This window comes from Seriola lalandi, unplaced genomic scaffold (genome assembly GCF_002814215.2).
Source record: "Seriola lalandi dorsalis isolate HSWRI2012SDOR001 ecotype SW California unplaced genomic scaffold, Sedor1 jcf7180002054338, whole genome shotgun sequence".
In the NCBI taxonomy this organism is placed as follows: domain Eukaryota; kingdom Metazoa; phylum Chordata; class Actinopteri; order Carangiformes; family Carangidae; genus Seriola; species Seriola lalandi.
Genome location: NW_019524891.1, coordinates 338,130 through 355,231, shown reverse-complemented (window position 1 = coordinate 355,231; position 17,102 = coordinate 338,130). Strand labels below are relative to the sequence as shown.

At 41.7% G+C, this 17,102-nt stretch overlaps 3 protein-coding genes across 4 annotated transcripts; 2 read left to right on the top strand and 1 right to left on the bottom strand.

Moving 5' to 3' along the window:
- Positions 1 to 50: 50 nt before the first annotated feature.
- Positions 51 to 5,989, bottom strand: mre11a (MRE11 homolog A, double strand break repair nuclease). Its single transcript, XM_023407538.2, has 20 exons — positions 5,915 to 5,989; positions 5,318 to 5,398; positions 4,977 to 5,109; positions 4,660 to 4,820; positions 4,483 to 4,570; positions 4,254 to 4,395; positions 4,020 to 4,134; positions 3,561 to 3,746; positions 3,297 to 3,468; positions 3,131 to 3,211; positions 2,916 to 3,045; positions 2,717 to 2,817; positions 2,431 to 2,601; positions 2,250 to 2,309; positions 1,989 to 2,169; positions 1,496 to 1,582; positions 1,226 to 1,290; positions 1,070 to 1,131; positions 814 to 904; positions 51 to 533 (listed from the first exon to the last, which is right to left on the bottom strand). The coding sequence occupies exons 2-20, from the start codon at positions 5,335 to 5,337 to the stop codon at positions 492 to 494; spliced, it is 2,088 nt and encodes a 695-aa protein (XP_023263306.1). The 5' UTR covers positions 5,338 to 5,398; positions 5,915 to 5,989; the 3' UTR covers positions 51 to 491.
- A 152-nt stretch (positions 5,990 to 6,141) lies between these two features.
- On the top strand, positions 6,142 to 11,474 carry cep57 (centrosomal protein 57). 2 transcript variants are annotated; one of them, XM_023407543.2, is made up of 11 exons: positions 6,142 to 6,463; positions 6,845 to 7,034; positions 7,326 to 7,526; positions 7,645 to 7,766; positions 7,886 to 8,014; positions 8,808 to 8,885; positions 9,072 to 9,167; positions 9,439 to 9,522; positions 9,647 to 9,876; positions 9,962 to 10,106; positions 10,211 to 11,474. In XM_023407543.2, the coding sequence occupies exons 1-11, from the start codon at positions 6,416 to 6,418 to the stop codon at positions 10,394 to 10,396; spliced, it is 1,509 nt and encodes a 502-aa protein (XP_023263311.1). In that variant the 5' UTR covers positions 6,142 to 6,415; the 3' UTR covers positions 10,397 to 11,474. The 2 variants fall into 2 exon arrangements, with proteins under 2 accessions (XP_023263311.1, XP_023263312.1); XM_023407544.2 differs by having other exon boundaries at positions 6,143 to 6,463; positions 9,439 to 9,519.
- A 794-nt stretch (positions 11,475 to 12,268) lies between these two features.
- LOC111655993 (guanylate cyclase soluble subunit beta-2-like) lies at positions 12,269 to 16,960 on the top strand. Its single transcript, XM_023407580.2, has 15 exons — positions 12,269 to 12,354; positions 12,643 to 12,747; positions 12,831 to 12,925; positions 13,062 to 13,222; positions 13,347 to 13,446; positions 13,574 to 13,812; positions 13,945 to 14,032; positions 14,199 to 14,302; positions 14,410 to 14,626; positions 14,729 to 15,049; positions 15,147 to 15,295; positions 15,430 to 15,576; positions 15,709 to 15,863; positions 15,987 to 16,180; positions 16,353 to 16,960. Exons 1-15 carry the CDS (start codon positions 12,269 to 12,271, stop codon positions 16,691 to 16,693), a joined length of 2,502 nt encoding a protein of 833 aa, XP_023263348.1. The 3' UTR covers positions 16,694 to 16,960.
- Positions 16,961 to 17,102: the final 142 nt, after the last annotated feature.

The following is a 17,102-nucleotide window of genomic DNA, read 5'->3' as shown; positions in this document are numbered from 1 at the left end:
ACAACCTTTGAGAGGGAGACATAGACCATTACTCAAAAACAAAGAAACGGTTGAAAATATATGAAAAATCATTTATTATTCCTGAATATCAGAATACCACAAAGGCCAGCGACAAAACCCAACACCGATCAGTGATGATAATCAGTAGCAGATCATTTGGTAGGTCGAGCTGGGGGCTAGCAAATGAGGATGTGCAGACCATGTACAGTAGGTCTTGTCTGAAAGCCACGTCCACATTGCCCCCTAATAGCCTTTAGCCTAGACTTTTCACCAAAACAGATCAATGGATAGTTTCACCCTCAGCAACAGTAGCTTACCAACGTAATTATTTATTGTCTGCAATAGGAAGACTAGGTGCTGAGAAAATTGAAACATGCACTTTGAAGTCCTTCAGAACAACACTGCAGCCGCCAACTTCCAAATTTTCAATTACAGATTTTTTGGAAAATCATCAACATTAACAAGAATTTCATGCATAGATGCATTTATGGTTATCTCCGTGAACGATGGCTGGGGCCTTTGAATGGGTTATCCTGAAGCAAGAAAAAAAGAGATGAAGATGGAAAATTAAGATAAGATAATCAAGTAAAATTTTTGAATTAAAATATAAATAATATAAAATGGATTATGTAGTTTTAAGTGTAGGGGTTACAATTTTTGTATGAAATGTTATAAATAGAAGATATCAGGAATTCAGGAGTTTTAATTCCCAGAAAACTATATGGTTACATATAATCCCACTATACAGTAGTTTGCATCCCAGCACTCTAGATACTGTATATGCTCATCTCATTTTCCCTGATCTCTTGTTACCTCATCATCATCATCGCTGTCATCAAATGCAACTCCTCGAGATGACTGGCTCTGGGAGCTGTACTTAGTGAAGGACGACGACGATGCTGGTCTGTGGTGAGCAAGAACCAGACCCAGGTAAAAACAAAATATGTTAGTTTTCAAAATATCACTGACGGAGGAAAGAAACGAGAAAGAATATATACCCGGTGTGTCACTACATTTTTTCCTCCCTTGAAAGGCTGGACTACCACACTGTAGACAGAAACAAACATACCTTGGAGGCGGTCGGGCAGCTTTCATTACTGAGATATCTTCATCTGAGTCATCAATAGCCACCTGAAGATGGATAAAAAAGGGTACAGATCACATACAGATTAAAAATAAGGAGATGTTTGTGTTAACTTTGCATGTGCGCTGGCATTCAACTTACTTCATCTGCTGTGTAAGATGGGGTGGCTCTAGTCCGAGACGACTTCTGAGATGGAGCTTGAAATGCTGAAGAACGAGGTGTAAAGAAGGACGAAAGGTGCATTGAAGGAGGAGTCGAGGTGAAAGCAAAAGAAGAAAGTGAAAGATGAGGAGCAGGTAAAATAAGAGGTAATGTAAAATAAGATTGCTGTACATTCTCTATATCTCTGTCTGCCATAATAGTGTGTCTACTGATCACTACACTCACACACATAATCTCACTCTCTCCTACCTTGCATAATGCTTCTGCTTTGGGTTGTTGCTGAGGATTTCTGGGCACGACCCCGCCCGGCTGGCTTTGGTTCAGAGCCAGTTGCACCTGAAAGAACAGATGAACAACAGTGGAACAATGATGGAATAACTGCACACCTTCATTGTATTCTTTGTTTTGCTGTACAAACTACTCTTTGTACGATGTCAGCAGCCAAAAAGGTTGGAAACTACAGGTTTAATCTTTAACAATGTGCTGTATTTTAGTAAGTGTGTTATATCTTCAATCCATGTAAAATATTCATCTTAAAAAGGTAACTAGTGACTAAAGCTGTCAAATAAATGTAGAATGGAAGTATAAAGTAGTAAAAAATGGAAATGCTCAAGTAAAGTAGAAGTACCCCAAAATTGTACTTAAGCACAATGCTTGAGTAAATGTGCTGTTTTACCACTGTGTATTTCTCTGCGCTTCTATTCTCACTTCATATTTGTAACAAATGGAAAAGACAACTCACCTCTCCCCCTCCCTCGGCCACCCCGTCCCCTGCCTCCTCGCCCTCGGCCTCGCGTTGGGGGAGGGAATAGGGCTGATTCCTCTTCGGAGTCCATAGCAACATCAGCAAATTCGCTGGATATATCTGAGTGTAAAGGATCATCACCACGCTCCAAGCGGTGAGCTTTGGCTCTGCTCATAGCCTGAGAAATAAATAGAGAGTGAAATAAAGAGCAAACGAAAGAGTGAAAGAAAGAAAGAAGTGCGCATTCCACACACATACCTCTTTGATTTCATTCTCCTCCTCAGTTGTGTTCTTTTTGGAGTCTCTGAATCGTCTGATCTGAAAATTTTAAAACACATAGACACTGATTAAAAACTGCTGTATTCATAAAGTTTATCATTACTATTATAGAATATTTACATCATTTGCTCCATTTCCAGTGCATGCCCCGACTCCTTACCTCTGCGTCTATATCCTGTTCTGTAATTACTCCTCTGGCCTGGAGGTGGCGCTGTGTCTTCTCCAGCTGGTAAGTGATCAGCTCCTGGATGGCATCTTTCTCATCTTTGTCTACAAACTCCTGAATGGCCTTCCCCATGCCCTGCTCGGTCAGCAGGGACAGCTGTACCGTCTGTGAAGATATGCAGACACACTTTTCAATAGAATACAAAGTAAAAACAGTAGATGAAAATGAGTGTGATGACGCCCTGTCAATATGTGAATGTAAACCCATGTATGTACAGTACCTGTTCAGTTGCCTCGAAGTACTGTTTAACCAGGTCCTCCACTCTAAGCCCCTCAACTGCTGTGGTTTTTAACAGCTTGCCATAATCAACATTGACCTCATCTAAAAAGCACAAAGATTGAAGTCAAATAGACAATACAGTATATCGATCTATGGTGTATACTGTAGTTGCATAGCTATGTATTAACTCCCTGCCAGACCTTTGATGTCCTCCTTTTGCTCACGCCGTCTGAGAAAGTGGATGATGTCTTTTGGGTTGGCCACGCGGTCCACAAACTTCTGACTGAAGCGAGAGGTGTTGAACGCCTCAAATCCTCCACTGTAGTCCACCTGGTGACGGCAATGAAGTTTCCAGAATTAGAATCAAGTGTGAATGTGAAGGTGTGTGCACATGCTTCAAGTGTGTCCTTCTTACCCTCAGACGAATAAGAGGTTTCTCTGGGGTGAGCGGACATCCAAGTCTTTCTCTCTCAGCTTCCTCTAACATCTCTACAACCTACAGAATAGCAGAAAGAAAGTAAAACAACTGAGCAATAAGTTTTAGACTGTCTCTTTATGTTTAATGATGACTATAGGTTTACCTTTGCATAGCACAAGTCCTCCACCTTCTTTGTGACCTGGGGTGTATCAGGGGTGAAGAGGTCTTCATAGTCAGCCAGCACCACATCCTGGATGAAGAACTGACGCACCGTCTTTAGGGGGATCTTTTGCAGGTTCATCTTACGACCCTTTACCCTCAGCAGCCCTATGTGCCTAGATACACAAAAACAGTGGTTTAGCTACTTGATCACGTTAACACTTAGAATATGGAGACTGTCATTAACCGTATGTGTGTTTATTTGTACTTCTTGGTAGCCTCTCCAGGGGACAGGGAGGTCGCTACAGAACTGCCAGGCTGGGTCACATAGAAGAGCTGTTGCTCATTTCTGGATGGTGCTATCAAACATTCGTGCTCGTGACCCCACACCACCAGGTCAAGAAATTCATCCAGGAACTGCTCGGGAATATAGTTTGTGGGGCCGTGCTTACTCCTAGACAGAACACAGAAACAAGAAAGATAAAACAAAAACCTTAAAACATTTTAGATAATGTAGTAAAGATTTACTTATATCATTATATCAATGCACTGAAAACATACCAATCTATGAACAAAGCATGAGCCAACCTATTATGCACCTTCTTAAAAGCGCATTAATGTTCAATGACATAACAATATAACAATATATAATGTGTTATTATAAGACTATAATTTATAGTCTTCCCTCCAAATGGATTTCCAACAACATACACATGCATACACACACCTGTTCTGGTGGATGGTGAAGAGGTTAAACCACTCATCTTGGTCTTCTTTGGGGCGAAGCATGGTTACCTGGTTGTTGACAAACATCCTGTACAAGCGCTCATCTGGGATAGAACCTACGAAACACACAAACACACACACGCACACAATTCAGAGTGAAACAAAATTTTCAGTCATCGCTTTCATATTAACCCTAGAAGAATGTAGACAAAGATTATAAAAAATACACACTTACCGAGACCATATAAGGCCAACCTGGTGTTGCCTTTCTGCATGAGAATGGGACTAATCTCTATCCGCTCCACTGACTGGGAGTGACCGAAGTGATTGATAAGACCAGAAGCACCTAGCAGATCAAGCGCACACAGACCTTCAGCCTTGGGGAAAGAAGGACAACATTACAAAAAAACCCCAAACAAATACACAGTGACATAATCATTTCTCTAATGCTGGAAACAACTCACCCCAGTTGGGTCATCATGGTTGCCATGAATGCTAAACACAGGAATAGCAATGTTCAGGTTTTCATCCTGATAGTTAACCCAGGGGAACCTACAACACATTGACATAAATAAAACAACATTAAAAAACCATTAATTCAACTGCAATGGTAGAAAGGAATGAAAGAAAGAGACACTGACTGGGTTGTGTTGAAGTTGACGGTCTGGTCACTGAGGATGTTGAAGTGTATGGGCGTGTCTCCCATGCAGTACTGTCTGAGCATAGTGATGCAGTTGTGGAGGCATCGCCGCGATGGCTTGTTCTCATGGAACAAATCTCCACCCAGCAGGATGAAATCTACCTGCAAGCAAATCAATATGCATAAAGAAGTCAGAGGGCATTTAAGACTTTGGTCTTTGTGGTTGTCCATTCAAGCAGATACAGATATACATATTTATCTAAGGGTGAATCATCCATTTGACCTCCTATATAAAAACATCAATCCACATGTATGTACCTGGTTTGTCTTAGCACATTTTAAGATCTCATCCAGTGTGTTATAAGAGTCATTGCCACGGATTGCATCCTTCTCTAGGTAACCAAGGTGAACATCTGTAGCAATTAGGATCTTGAAGGTATCCTCATCATCCCTAAGAACAGCACAGAATGAAATCAATAAAAAGAAAAACAGCATTAAGATTAAAGCATTCTGAACTTGCCTGGATATACCTGTACATTAGACAGCATTGTACATGGCCATTGTACATTTTACCAGCTCTGTTAATAAGTAACCAGCACAATCACAATATATTTAGTTTGATCATTTGTTATTAAAAAGTAGAATTCAAACTGACTCACAATGTTTTCTCCGAGGACATGATGATGTGGGAAAATGACAGATCTTTTTTCACCAGACAGGTGCTCACCAAAAGCCTTTTCCTGCGGAAAATACATTTAGCCCTGATTATCTTATCTAAGAAATGACAGAAGTGCCTTTCAGATGCTAATACACAGCTTTCGTTGATATATTTAGATAAAGCAAGAAATCGCCGCATATTACGGTTAAGTAAGTAAAAGTAAATGAGAAACGTCACAGAAGCCTTACTGTTGAAAGCCACGTTTATAATACCAGGGTCGCCAAACAATACACTCCATGATACATTACAATGCCTTATATTATATTGTGTGATAGCTAGCTAACTATTAATCTGTTAGTAAAGTAGTAGCTAACAGTAACATGCAACGGAATGGTACGTTAACTTACAACGAGGATGGTGAGTTAGCTTTATCTTATGCTAGAAGCTCATTGGTGCAACGTATTAATGCAATAACTATCACGAACTTAACATGTGTTTACACACTGGTTTGGTCTGACCTACAGTTAATATGCCCGTGTAACTTTGACAACTGTTTGTTATAAAGTACGTGGTGAAAAAATCATAGCGTGTCACCCACCTCCTCAGAAGTATCACAACTACCTAACTTGCCACAAAATCCCGGCAAGTCTTGCAAACCTTCTCCGGAACCCTCACAAATGGCTCACGGTTGTTGTAGTTTTACCCTGAAGCATCGCCGTTCTATACGGTAGACTCTCGGCTGAGGAAAAACTACACTTCCGGTTTAGCAAGCGATGTGCATTTGTTTTAGCTATAGAGTGACACCGCCGTCTCTCAAAGATAGTGCTAGCGTCTACGTGCGCATCGTCTAGCGGGCCAGGCTGCGATAAATATCATTCAAACCCCTCAAAACCCTGGGTTGTGTGTCTTGCCAAGTGATGTTTTCTTTTCACAACCCATGTTAGCACTGGCAGCTCTGAAAACGGCTTAGCTAGCAAGCTGTCAGTCGTAATTTAAAAGGGGTTCACTATAGTTTCACTTTTAAATGACATTAGCATATTTTTCATAATTTACTCCGTGGTTCAGCACAGGCGAGGCAAACTGGATTGGCTGCCTTTCAATGGAGACGCTGTCAAAAACACCCGCTGCTGATGTTACGCGGGAGAAGGTAGCTTTTCCGGATTTTTAAACTTAACTTTGAGAATAATACAATCTGTTTTCTGCTGTTTATATTGGCCATAAAGTTAGCTAGACTACACGGACAGATACCTAGCAGCAGTTGCTACAACTCAGACCAGCTGATGTTGCAGACCGGAAAGTTTTACCGTCATGTGTTGTATTTGACTTCAGCAGGACAAACACATCATGCTGTAACGTTAAGTTCAGTTGGAGCCTTTCTGCACTTAATTTATTGCCCATGCATGTGATGGCTTGCTGCATTATAATATCTCCCTTATTCGTATATTGAAGATATCAGTATTGAAGATATCTTTGAGATGTATAATATTCGCCATTTACTGTGGATGCTTGTGCATGTTTTTCTTTGCAGGAGCTCTGTCCAGCACCACCACCACCCAGTGGAGTAGTATCTGAAAGCCTGTCCCTGCCATCTTATAAAGAGTATCCTGCCCACCGTCCCTTTATCAACACACTTGTGCATCACACACGTAGAGCACGCACACATCAGCCATGTCGCCCATCATCACCCAGCAAGGCATTCCCAGAGACCAGCAGTGCAGGTTAATTTAATTTGTGCATCTGTCTCTCAGTGTGGGATGTATTCCCTTTACAATGTCTCAGTTCAGGTATTGTGGTGTTCCAGAGCTCCATGGTTACATGTGTAACGCGATGCCGCACTACCTGAATGTCTCAGCTTCAGTGACATCTATGAAAACATATCTTATTACACTGTCTGTAACCATGTAACCACTGCCTGAATATGTTTGAACTCTAACAGTATATACCTATATGCATCACACTCTTGTATCTAATCTCTCACACACAATTCATGTGTGTATGTTCATGTGCAGCCATCTTATCTGCCTTGAGGAACCTTCAGGAGAAGATCAGGAGGCTGGAGTTGGAGAAAGGACATCCAGAGCTTGGTCTGCAAACTGTAGGAAAGGATGCATCACACACACATCTACAGAGTGAGAACGTCACACAGAGACTCTTAAATAATCAGGCCGACACAGAGAGAGAAATGAGTGAGCCATCCGACTGTAACCAAGGTGAGTATATGGTTAAGATCCGATGATAATAATGTTGTAACCTTTTCATTGACTTCTTTCATTTCCTTGCATCTTGTTATTTTTTTCTCCTCTCCCTCTTCTCTGTGTCCTCTTGTAGTGTTGATCACCCACCTTGCCACTGCGGAGTCTCGCTGTGTGAAGCTGGAGCGACAGCTGGATCACATGAGAAAGATGTTGCGGAATGCCAAGGCAGACAGGACCAGCCTGGTCAGACAGCAGGTTAGCCCAGAGTTTCTAAGTGTCATAAGCTGTGATATATCTTAGTTAGTAAAAGGCCTGTCATGTGTGAGTGAGTAAATGTGTAGATCTGTATTAATTGTTCCCCTGGAAACTGTCAGGTTTCCATGGATACAGCCAAGTTACCTGATCGACAGCCGGGCACAGTGACTGAGCATGCTCAGTTGGAGAAGCTGGAGCGACTGGAGCAGGAGTATCTCAGACTCACACGCACACAGAACAATGCTGAGGTACATATATAAAGACAGAGTGAAATGTCAATAGGAAAATGGTACAAGAACATGTACTGACCTACTGAGCTGCCTTGGTGCAGTGCTCTTATCACTACCATAAGGAAGAGCATATTGCAAATTTCCATAGCTATGCCAGTGACACACAAAATACTACATTTCTATGCAGACTGAATGACATGAATTCCTCAAGCTTACCCACACCCTGTTTTCCTGCAAACAAAACATGGATGTGTAATAACTTTCAAAATTTCAGTGAGAACAAGAAAGAAACACTTGTGGCCCAAAAAACATTATCACATAAAAAGACATTATCCCAAAACCTAGGGTAATGATTCCCAGCCTGAGGGGTCACAAATTGATTAAAGGGATAAGAAAACTAAATATACAATATTTCATTTACACAAAATGATTTCATTTTATGACATTTTCACTTTTTCTCTTGAAGTGCTGTATACTTCGTCTCTGAAAATAATACAAATTTGGGAAAAGTCACTCTTTGATTGAATTTCTAATGTCCACACCAAGGCCATTACCTGTGATGAGGGGTCACAAGCCAAATGGGTTGGGAACCACTGACGTAGGACAATCTCTCTAGTTTTTAGAAGTTACAAGCTTGAGCGTTGTCTTAGATTCTGTCGTCAGGGTTTGAACTTACTTAGCCAGAATAATGTCAAGCAGCTAGTTCATGTTTTAATCACAAGTTTGCAGTGACAAGTAAAAAATAACTTATTAAAATATTCCTCTTATTATTAATACAGTAATGATGACTGTGTGTGTCTGAATATGTCAGATGAAGATTCATGAGCTAGAGATAAAACTGCAGGAGGAGGAGCACCAGAGGAAGCTCATCCAGGATAAGGCCGACCAGGTGACGAGACATTCATTTGTATTTCTATTCCTTGTAGTCGCTATCTGCAGGTTGTAATGTTTGTTATGCCTGAAAGGAAGTTTCACATAATGTTTGCTAAATGTAAATCTATAAATGTCTATACATGCACTTATGAATCACACGTATGTGGTGTTTTTCTTTTTTTTTTCCTTCTTCTTTCCTCAGCTCCAGACAGGTTTGGAGGCCAATAGGATCCTGCTGCAGTCAGTGTCACCGTGCCTGTCCACCAGACGGTCCAAACAGAGGAAGTCCAACTCACAGGTGAAGACCTTTACAGATTCACAGGGGTGGTTCAGGGTTTTCTGTTTTAGAGGACTGAGAATGTTGCTTTCCTTCTTTATATACAAATGTTTGAACAAATGTGACAAGACATCTGCAGTCTAGCGCTTCTCTACTGTGTTAGTACATGTGTGAATGTCATATTCAATCAAGTGGGAAAGGCATTTGTTCAGAGATCCTTATAAATTCTTAATTTTCTCTGGTTTTCTTTCTGTGGATCTTACTATTGTTTACGCTGATTTTCTCTTCCCAGAAATCTTCACCACAGCAGTCGTCTTACACACAGCCACATTATAGACTGAGCCTCAGAGATGTGCCTTTTGTTGCTGGAACGGTAGTATGGACATATGTGCATTTGTGTTTTTAGCGCTGGAATGAAATAGATTTTAGTTTGAAATGCTGCACCGTCCTTACAGTGGTTCTCTCTGTCTCTCTCTTCCACTCTCCAACCTGCCTTTCAGTCAGTGGGCTGCAGCCACTCAGTCAGAGCAAACGTCCAGTCGGTTTTGTCACTCTTGAAGCGACACCAGCCACACCTCTGCAACAGCCGCGTCCTCTCCAACCACACAAACGGCTATGAGACAGCTGGCTGCAGGCATTCAGACAGTTCCTGTTCTTCTTCCTCTGCTAGTGGGGAGGAGCTGTCAGAGCTGCTGCAAGCACTACAGGAGGAGCTGCGGCTCATGAGCTTGTGAGTGTGCATAGTTTGATAAGGAGAGAATCGCTTATGAAAAGTGTTTCATTTTCATCTGTGTGTCTGAATGTGTGTGTTGCAGGGAGCAGGATGAGCTGATGAGGCAGGTGGAGGACAGCGTCTCCGAACAGGAAAGAAGAGAACTTCAGAGGGAGCAGGAGCGGCTGCTGCTGAAAATGGAGAGGAAGGGAGAGCAGATCAGTAAACTTTACAAACACAAAACACAGGTGGGATTTCACACAAAACCAATTCACTTCGCACACAAGCAAAGTGTAAGATTTTGTTTTGTTTTGTGACTCCTTTCTGATACTTTTTCTTTTCTCTCTTCTAGATAAAGAAGTTGAGAAAGGAAGCTGGTTCTAGGCCTAACAGTAGGAATGAGGCAAGCGTGACTACCACAGTGTCCACAAGAGGTCGCTCTGCCGGAGCAGTCAAAGTCAGACCAGGGGAGAGAAGCAAGAGGAATCTGAGGCTGCTGAGGGACATGAAAGCTCTGCAGACCTCGTTACGGACCTGAAACTCACAGAGAACAAGTTTACTTTTGTTGGTGCTTTCTACCTATGACCATTATTTCAACATCAGCACAACCACTGACTGAAAATCACTACATGAACATGACGGACAAAGCTTGTGTAAATAAGTGTATTCATGAACATCTGACCTATTTCTTGTGAGAAAGATATATTTTTGATATATCAGGAACATTGTAACACATCTAAAACACTGTACTTTAAACATGGACTGATTTTTTTTTAACTTGATGTTTAAGTCTTTTAGCACCAGAGGGCGTCCCAGTTCATAAACACAACTTACCTATATGTATGACGGAGCCGATGAGTGCTGGAAAATATATTTTAATGTTTCATTTTCATTTTAGTTTTAAACATTTCATGATGCTTAACATTCCTGGGTTGCTTGATAGTTACAAATTCTCAAATTTCATAAACATAGTGGACGCAGCAGCCTTTGGTAGTGTGAAGAAAGTGCAATGATTAAATATAGTGGTATTTTTTCTGCAAGTTGATTATCCTAATGATGTGCTTTAGCACTAAAAAAATACACTATTCTGTATTTGGTTAAAACGACTGAATCCCTGTGATGTGTGTATATGCACGTGTTGTGTGTTATGATCATAATATTTGTTTTTATTTCTACTAATATATTTGGGAGGATTCTTTTATATTTTGACAATCATGGCGTATTTTTGAGTGGAAATGCATTTCTCTGAGAATCATGTTTGTGTTTGCATATAACTACAGTCTTAGATTGTTTTTTGTGGCTTAGTTGTTTCAGTGACAAAGATTATGCATTGGCAAACAGCCATGGCCAGGTACATGCTTTTATTTTTTTGTAGATGTTGTGATCCACTTTGCCCTTGTGCCCTTTTATCCGTACCCTGCTGTGTCGCCTGTGAGCGACTCCTGCTTGGCTCTCCACTTGTTCTCTACCTTTGATGCTGGCATCATGACGTCAGTAGACATCAGACCTCAATAAAATCACAAAGGTCTTAAAACAAATCTAATCTGTGCTTAGTGTATACTAACATTTACACAAACATTTTACTCAAAATCGAATAAAATCAAATGTAAAAGAAACAGTTCACTGTTTAAGGTGATTCCTGTGACTTTTATTGTTTATTATCTGGTAATATGACATATTTGATTAATTACTACTAATCAGGGATGTAATGTTTAAATACATTAGTCAACCATAAGAGAACTGATCTGGAGACTGTGAAGGCTGTCAAGGCTTCATCATGTGTTGATGAAGCCTTGTTGAAGTATTGAGGTGTTCATTTAGGACACATCCCATAATATGCACTGTCTCCAAAAGCTCCTCCACATACTTTCACTAACCGTGAACATTTCAAATCGAAATATTTTTTATACTGGAGACAACAAGAGAGGCCCCATCTCTTCACAAAGCTAACATATCATTAACTTCCATGCTACAGGTTGAAGGCCTGGTGTATTCAAAAGTAGTTCTATATCAGCGCTTATCAGTTATTTGAACACTTCGCAGGATGGCACAAATAGTTCAAAAATGCTGTCTCAGCTCAAAGGCTACCGGCTGCTACCGGCAACTTTTAAGCTTCATGTTATGTTACTTCACGTCGAGAATAAATCAACACCTTAATTGTGATTTTTTTTTTTGTTTGTTGTTTGTTTTTTACTTCTTTACGTATTTTACGTTCCTCGAACGCTCCAACTGAAAGTTTTCTAAACGTTCCGCGAACGTTTGCGTAAAGTATGTAGTTCCGAAAATTGTTAGTTGGGTAAAGGATTTATAAGGATGTTCAAAAAAGGTATCTTTGCTACTTATTGTAGGCCTATATGATACTTCAATAATAGATTATTTCTGAAGTCTCCATACAGAATATCGTAGCCTCATGAGAAACTGCCCGTCTCCCACCCAGGAGCGGCTGCAGTACGAGGGTGGACTGGAAGCTCCTTCTGGACGAGGTCTCGGTCTCCGGTGCGTCTGTCTCTGTCTCCTGCTGTGTCCTACAGACAGTCTCCGTACAGCAACCTGTAGCCTAATACACGGGATTTTCCCACAGTCAGCGGGGACATCATCACCCAGGGTTTATGGCTGGACGTGGCGCTTGTGTTGTGGATAGAGCGACGTGACGAAGATTGGCACCCTGAGGGAAAACGTGGCTGGCGGACAAGCTGTTCTTTAAACTTGACAGAGATATGGTAGGCTGCTTTGGCAGAGTTTTGTTTTCGTTGCATTTGTAAATTGCTTGACTTTTTTGACCAGGATTAAACAGCACTCCCTGTACTCTCGACAGTATGGATTCATTAACAACTGTTTGAAATCGCTGGTAGTTGAGAAGTTTGGCGAGGAGACTTGGCTCAAGCTCAGGTAAAAGAAAGAAAAAAAGATATTGTTATGTATTGTGTTTATCCGCTTTAAATTCTTCCCCAAATCATCACCATCATGGACAGGGATGGAGCTGGAGTCCAGGACACCTTCCTCACATATGAAGTCTATAAAGATGAGATCACCATGCAGTTAGTAGCAGAAGCCTGCAAGCTTTTAGGTAAATTGTTACTATGCATGTTTCGTTTCAAAATGTAGTTTACAACCAGTTTAAATTTTGACTAAAAAAAAACAGTGCATAATTTTTATTGCACATATAGCCTACTTTGCTGTTTTTGTTTTTTGTTTTTTGACAGGAGCAAAGCCAGAGGTTGTCTTGAGGCAGTTTGGAGAATATTTCTTTGAGTTTTGCAAACGCTCTGGCTATGATCACATGCTGCGGACTTTAGGAGGAAATTTGTTTGAATTCACTGAGAATCTGGATGCACTTCATAGCTACCTCGCCCTCTCCTACAAGGTGCCTGCTCCCAGGCCTGCTCATTCCCTCTTTTGTATCTAATTTTTCTCGTTTTATGTCCGTTGTGTGGCCATGAGGAGAAAACATTGATTTATGATTCACTGTTTGATTCTTGCTCTTGCAGGAGATGAATGCACCATCGTTTCGGGTGGAGAGGAACCCTGACGGCACCATGCTTCTCCACTATTATTCAGACCGTAGAGGACTATGTCACATTGTTCCTGGTAAATAAAATCACATCCCCTGGAGTAAATGCCACTTTCATCTCTGTCCTTTGCATTATTCTCATAATCTTGACACCATTTTATTACTATTTTTGTGCAGACCAAGTGATATCACTCTGTTTTACAGGAATTATTGGAGCTGTTGCTAAAGATTTTTTCAACAGCAACATAACAATGGAAATTGTCAACCAGCTAGAGGAGCTGGAGAGAACTGGGAAGAAGGAGCATGTGGTTTTCCTGGTTACACAGTGGCCAGCTGTTGCTGCTCGGTCCAGTGCGGGCAGCAGTAAGACTGGACCTTTTCCATGGACCCAATCCCTCCAGCCTTTGGCCAGCCGACATAATGCCATGATCTGGATTAAAGAGGTTAAATTAATGATCGGTGTTACAAGCTGTGCATGTTAACTGTAGAGGATAAGATTGGACAAAACAAGCCAGAACAGAAAAAACATGACTGATCATAGTGAAATTCTAACTCCTCCCTCTCTGTGTCCTCAGCCTCTTCATCATAAAAGATCCAGTATCTGTCTCTCCATGCACAAGAGTCACTGGGAGATGATTAGGGGGCTGGTTCGCCTTGGGAAAGGTACACACATTCAGAAACATACGTACAGATTGACCCGGTATCATTAGTAGAACGTTTCATGCTTTGTGCCCATGACAGGCAACAGGATTCACATAGTACCTGTATATGTGTTTCTTTATTTGCATATACTTAGAAATCTTTAACCCACTTTTTTCTAACCGTACAGGCAAACTATTGAGGGGCTTTGAACCAGTGTATCCTATGACCCTTAACATTGATCTGAAGACTTTCTGCCATGCTTTTCCTTTCCATATAGTCTTCAATGAACAGGTAAAAAAAAAACCCACAAATACAGCTATTGACTGTAAATATTAGCAGGGATTTATGAGTAATTGGATCATATTAACTTAACTGGAGTTATCCTGTGTGTGAGGCAGCTGGTGGTGCACCAGGCAGGGGTGAACCTCCAGAGGATTGTCCCTGGGCTCCAGACCATGAGCATCCATCTGGACCAGTACTTCAGCATTGTGCATCCTGAGGTAACCTTCACCATCTCCAGCATCAGGAAGTTCATCAACAGCCACTTTGTCCTGCAGACACGCAGGGACATGATGCCTGAAGCATGGGACGACAGACCTATGCTGCAGCTCAGAGGTAAAAGACAAATGGACAAAAAAAAAATCTAGTATTTGCTATTTGTTTGTCACCAGCAACTTATAAATAAGCCTTTTTATCATTTTTCTTTTTTGTCTCCAGGTCAGATGATCTGGATGCCCTCCCTGGACTGTATGCTCTATCAAGCCTCTCCTCTGCTGAGAAGCCTTCAGGAATTAGAGGAGAGAGACATGCACATATCTGACATCGCGCCGCATGACGTCACCCGCGACCTCATCCTGCTCAATCAGCAGCGGCTGGCGGAAATCGAGCTGTCCAATCAGCTGGAGAGGAAGAAAGAGGAGCTCCGCCTCCTGTCTCAGCACCTGGAGGAGGAGAGGAGAAAGACGGAGAACCTGCTGTACGCCATGCTGCCCAAGCATGTAGCCAACCAGCTGAAAGAGGGCAAGACAGTGGAAGCAGGTTAATGAAATGCAAATGCTAGAAATGTTGAGTGATCAGAGTGTGTGTGTCTGTAACTGTATGTAATACGACTGCTGTGTGTTTGTGCATCCTACAGGTGAATTTAAAGAGTGCACCATACTGTTCAGTGATGTGGTGACCTTCACTAATATCTGCTCCATGTGTGAACCTATCCAAATCGTCCTTATGCTTAACTCCATGTACCTCCGATTTGACCGACTCACAACTGTGCACAATGTTTACAAGGTACAGATTTAATCTTCTGACACAAATACAGGAATGATCATTTGTAAGTTAGTTTTTTACCTGAGCACTGGAGGGAATTACTTCAGTCACAATTTGTTTTTCTAGTCCTACTTTGTGAATAATTATTTTCACAGGTTGAAACTATAGGCGATGCCTATATGGTGGTAGGTGGGGTTCCCATACCGGTCTCCAGCCACGCTGAGAGGGTGGCCAACTTTGCCCTGGGTATGATTTTGGCTGCGAGGGAGGTTATCAACCCTGTGACTGGAGGACCCATTCAGGTTGCAAGAATGCTTGTGCTCCATTTCCATTTCTTAAATACATGTGTTGCTATTTTTCTAACGAGCTGAGGGAAAAAAAAGTTTTTCTTGCATGACAATCTTTAGTGCTGTTCTTACATCTGTTCGTGTTAGATCCGTGTGGGCCTCCACAGTGGTCCCGTACTGGCAGGTGTAGTTGGGGAGAAGATGCCTCGCTACTGTCTGTTTGGCGACACTGTCAACACTGCCTCTCGCATGGAGAGTCACGGCCTCCCCGACAAGATCCATTTGAGCCCAACTGTCTACCAGTGAGGATACGTGCATTCAAGCATGAAAACAAATGCATTCATAGACGTTTTGACGTGAGACATGGCAATGTCTCCTTCCTTATTAACGGTTTTATTTTGACATCCTCTATCCATGTTTCTCAGGGCTTTGAAGAAAAAAAGCTTTGTTATCCAGAAGCGAGGAGAGATCGAGGTGAAGGGGAAGGGCAGGATGATCACTTACTTTCTTGAAAGAAACTTCGGAGTCAGCGAGCAGCAGATTATGGGTCTCTCAGACGTAGAGGCTGCCGCTGGACAGCAGGACAGCCAGATGAGCCAGCCTGATCTCCACAGACCAGGTGTGTTTGCTATCTGACGAATTCTATTAATTCTAATTCTACATCTTCTGTATTACACTGCGTCCTTTAAACACGGGAACAAGGACTTTTCATTGAATTTTTTGTGAGGTTTTTTTTGTCCTGGATTCTTTATATATCAATGTTTCTCAGTCACTCTTTCCCTCTGTCGTAGCTTTTCAGCAGCAGCGCAGGGATGACCTTTGCTTGATCCCTATGGAATATGGAGACAACCTGAGTGAACCGCCGCCGTCAACACACGTGTCTGAACCTCAGACCTGCACAGCCATCAAGCCCCGGGACTCAGAGAGCTACGGAAGCCTGTACACTGATGATCAATCAGACGATGGAGCGCTCGATCAGTTAAAAGACACAGATGAATTTGGACAAGCAGGAGTGAAATACACAGAGAAAAATGCGGATGGTCCGGACAGTGAACAGCACTTGATTAACGCTGCTGAGGGAAACAACAATGGAAGCAAACGCACCCGAACCAGGTTCTGTGTGGTCCTGTGAGTTGGTAATTACTTGCTGAATGGTGCAGCATGTTTAACTCGTGCAATTGTTATTGAACACCACTCGTTGAGAGGCTTTTTTGTGGCTAATATCATTCTCACTATGTGTTACATCAGCAAGCTAGATTTTCTGCTTTCTCATTGTTTCCCTTTAGTAAATGTGTAATACTTTGGATGCAGCAGATCAAAAATTATCTTAAAGTTTAAGTTAACAGTATATGTTTTGCTTGTAGCTCATGCAGAATATGTGCTAAATAATAAATGTATTTGCCCCGTCAGTGACTGACTCCTAATAAATCCTATTAGCACAGAAGGTAAAAATATTTAGCTAAGTGGCTGTAATGTAGTGTAAATAATGTAATGTAATATAGTGAGGGATCGCCGTGCTCACCATCTTTTATCAGGTGCAT

What these genes read in the sequence shown, in the direction of transcription:
- LOC111655993 (XM_023407580.2), top strand. Translation starts at nt 12,269, where the DNA reads ATGAGAAACTGCCCGTCTCCCACCCAGGAGCGGCTGCAGTACGAGGGT. An exon ending in CCATGATCTGGATTAAAGAG is followed by an intron (nt 13,813 to 13,944) that starts GTTAAATTAATG and finishes CTGTGTCCTCAG; the next exon opens with CCTCTTCATCATAAAAGATC. An exon ending in GCTGGTTCGCCTTGGGAAAG is followed by an intron (nt 14,033 to 14,198) that starts GTACACACATTC and finishes CTAACCGTACAG; the next exon opens with GCAAACTATTGAGGGGCTTT.
- cep57 (XM_023407543.2), top strand. Translation starts at nt 6,416, where the DNA reads ATGGAGACGCTGTCAAAAACACCCGCTGCTGATGTTACGCGGGAGAAG. An exon ending in CCAGCCTGGTCAGACAGCAG is followed by an intron (nt 7,767 to 7,885) that starts GTTAGCCCAGAG and finishes GGAAACTGTCAG; the next exon opens with GTTTCCATGGATACAGCCAA. An exon ending in TTTACAAACACAAAACACAG is followed by an intron (nt 10,107 to 10,210) that starts GTGGGATTTCAC and finishes TCTCTCTTCTAG; the next exon opens with ATAAAGAAGTTGAGAAAGGA.
- mre11a (XM_023407538.2), bottom strand. Translation starts at nt 5,337, where the DNA reads ATGTCCTCGGAGAAAACATT. An exon ending in CCTGGAGAGGCTACCAAGAA is followed by an intron (nt 3,469 to 3,560) that starts GTACAAATAAAC and finishes TTGTGTATCTAG; the next exon opens with GCACATAGGGCTGCTGAGGG. An exon ending in ACAGCGATGATGATGATGAG is followed by an intron (nt 534 to 813) that starts GTAACAAGAGAT and finishes TTCTTGCTTCAG; the next exon opens with GATAACCCATTCAAAGGCCC.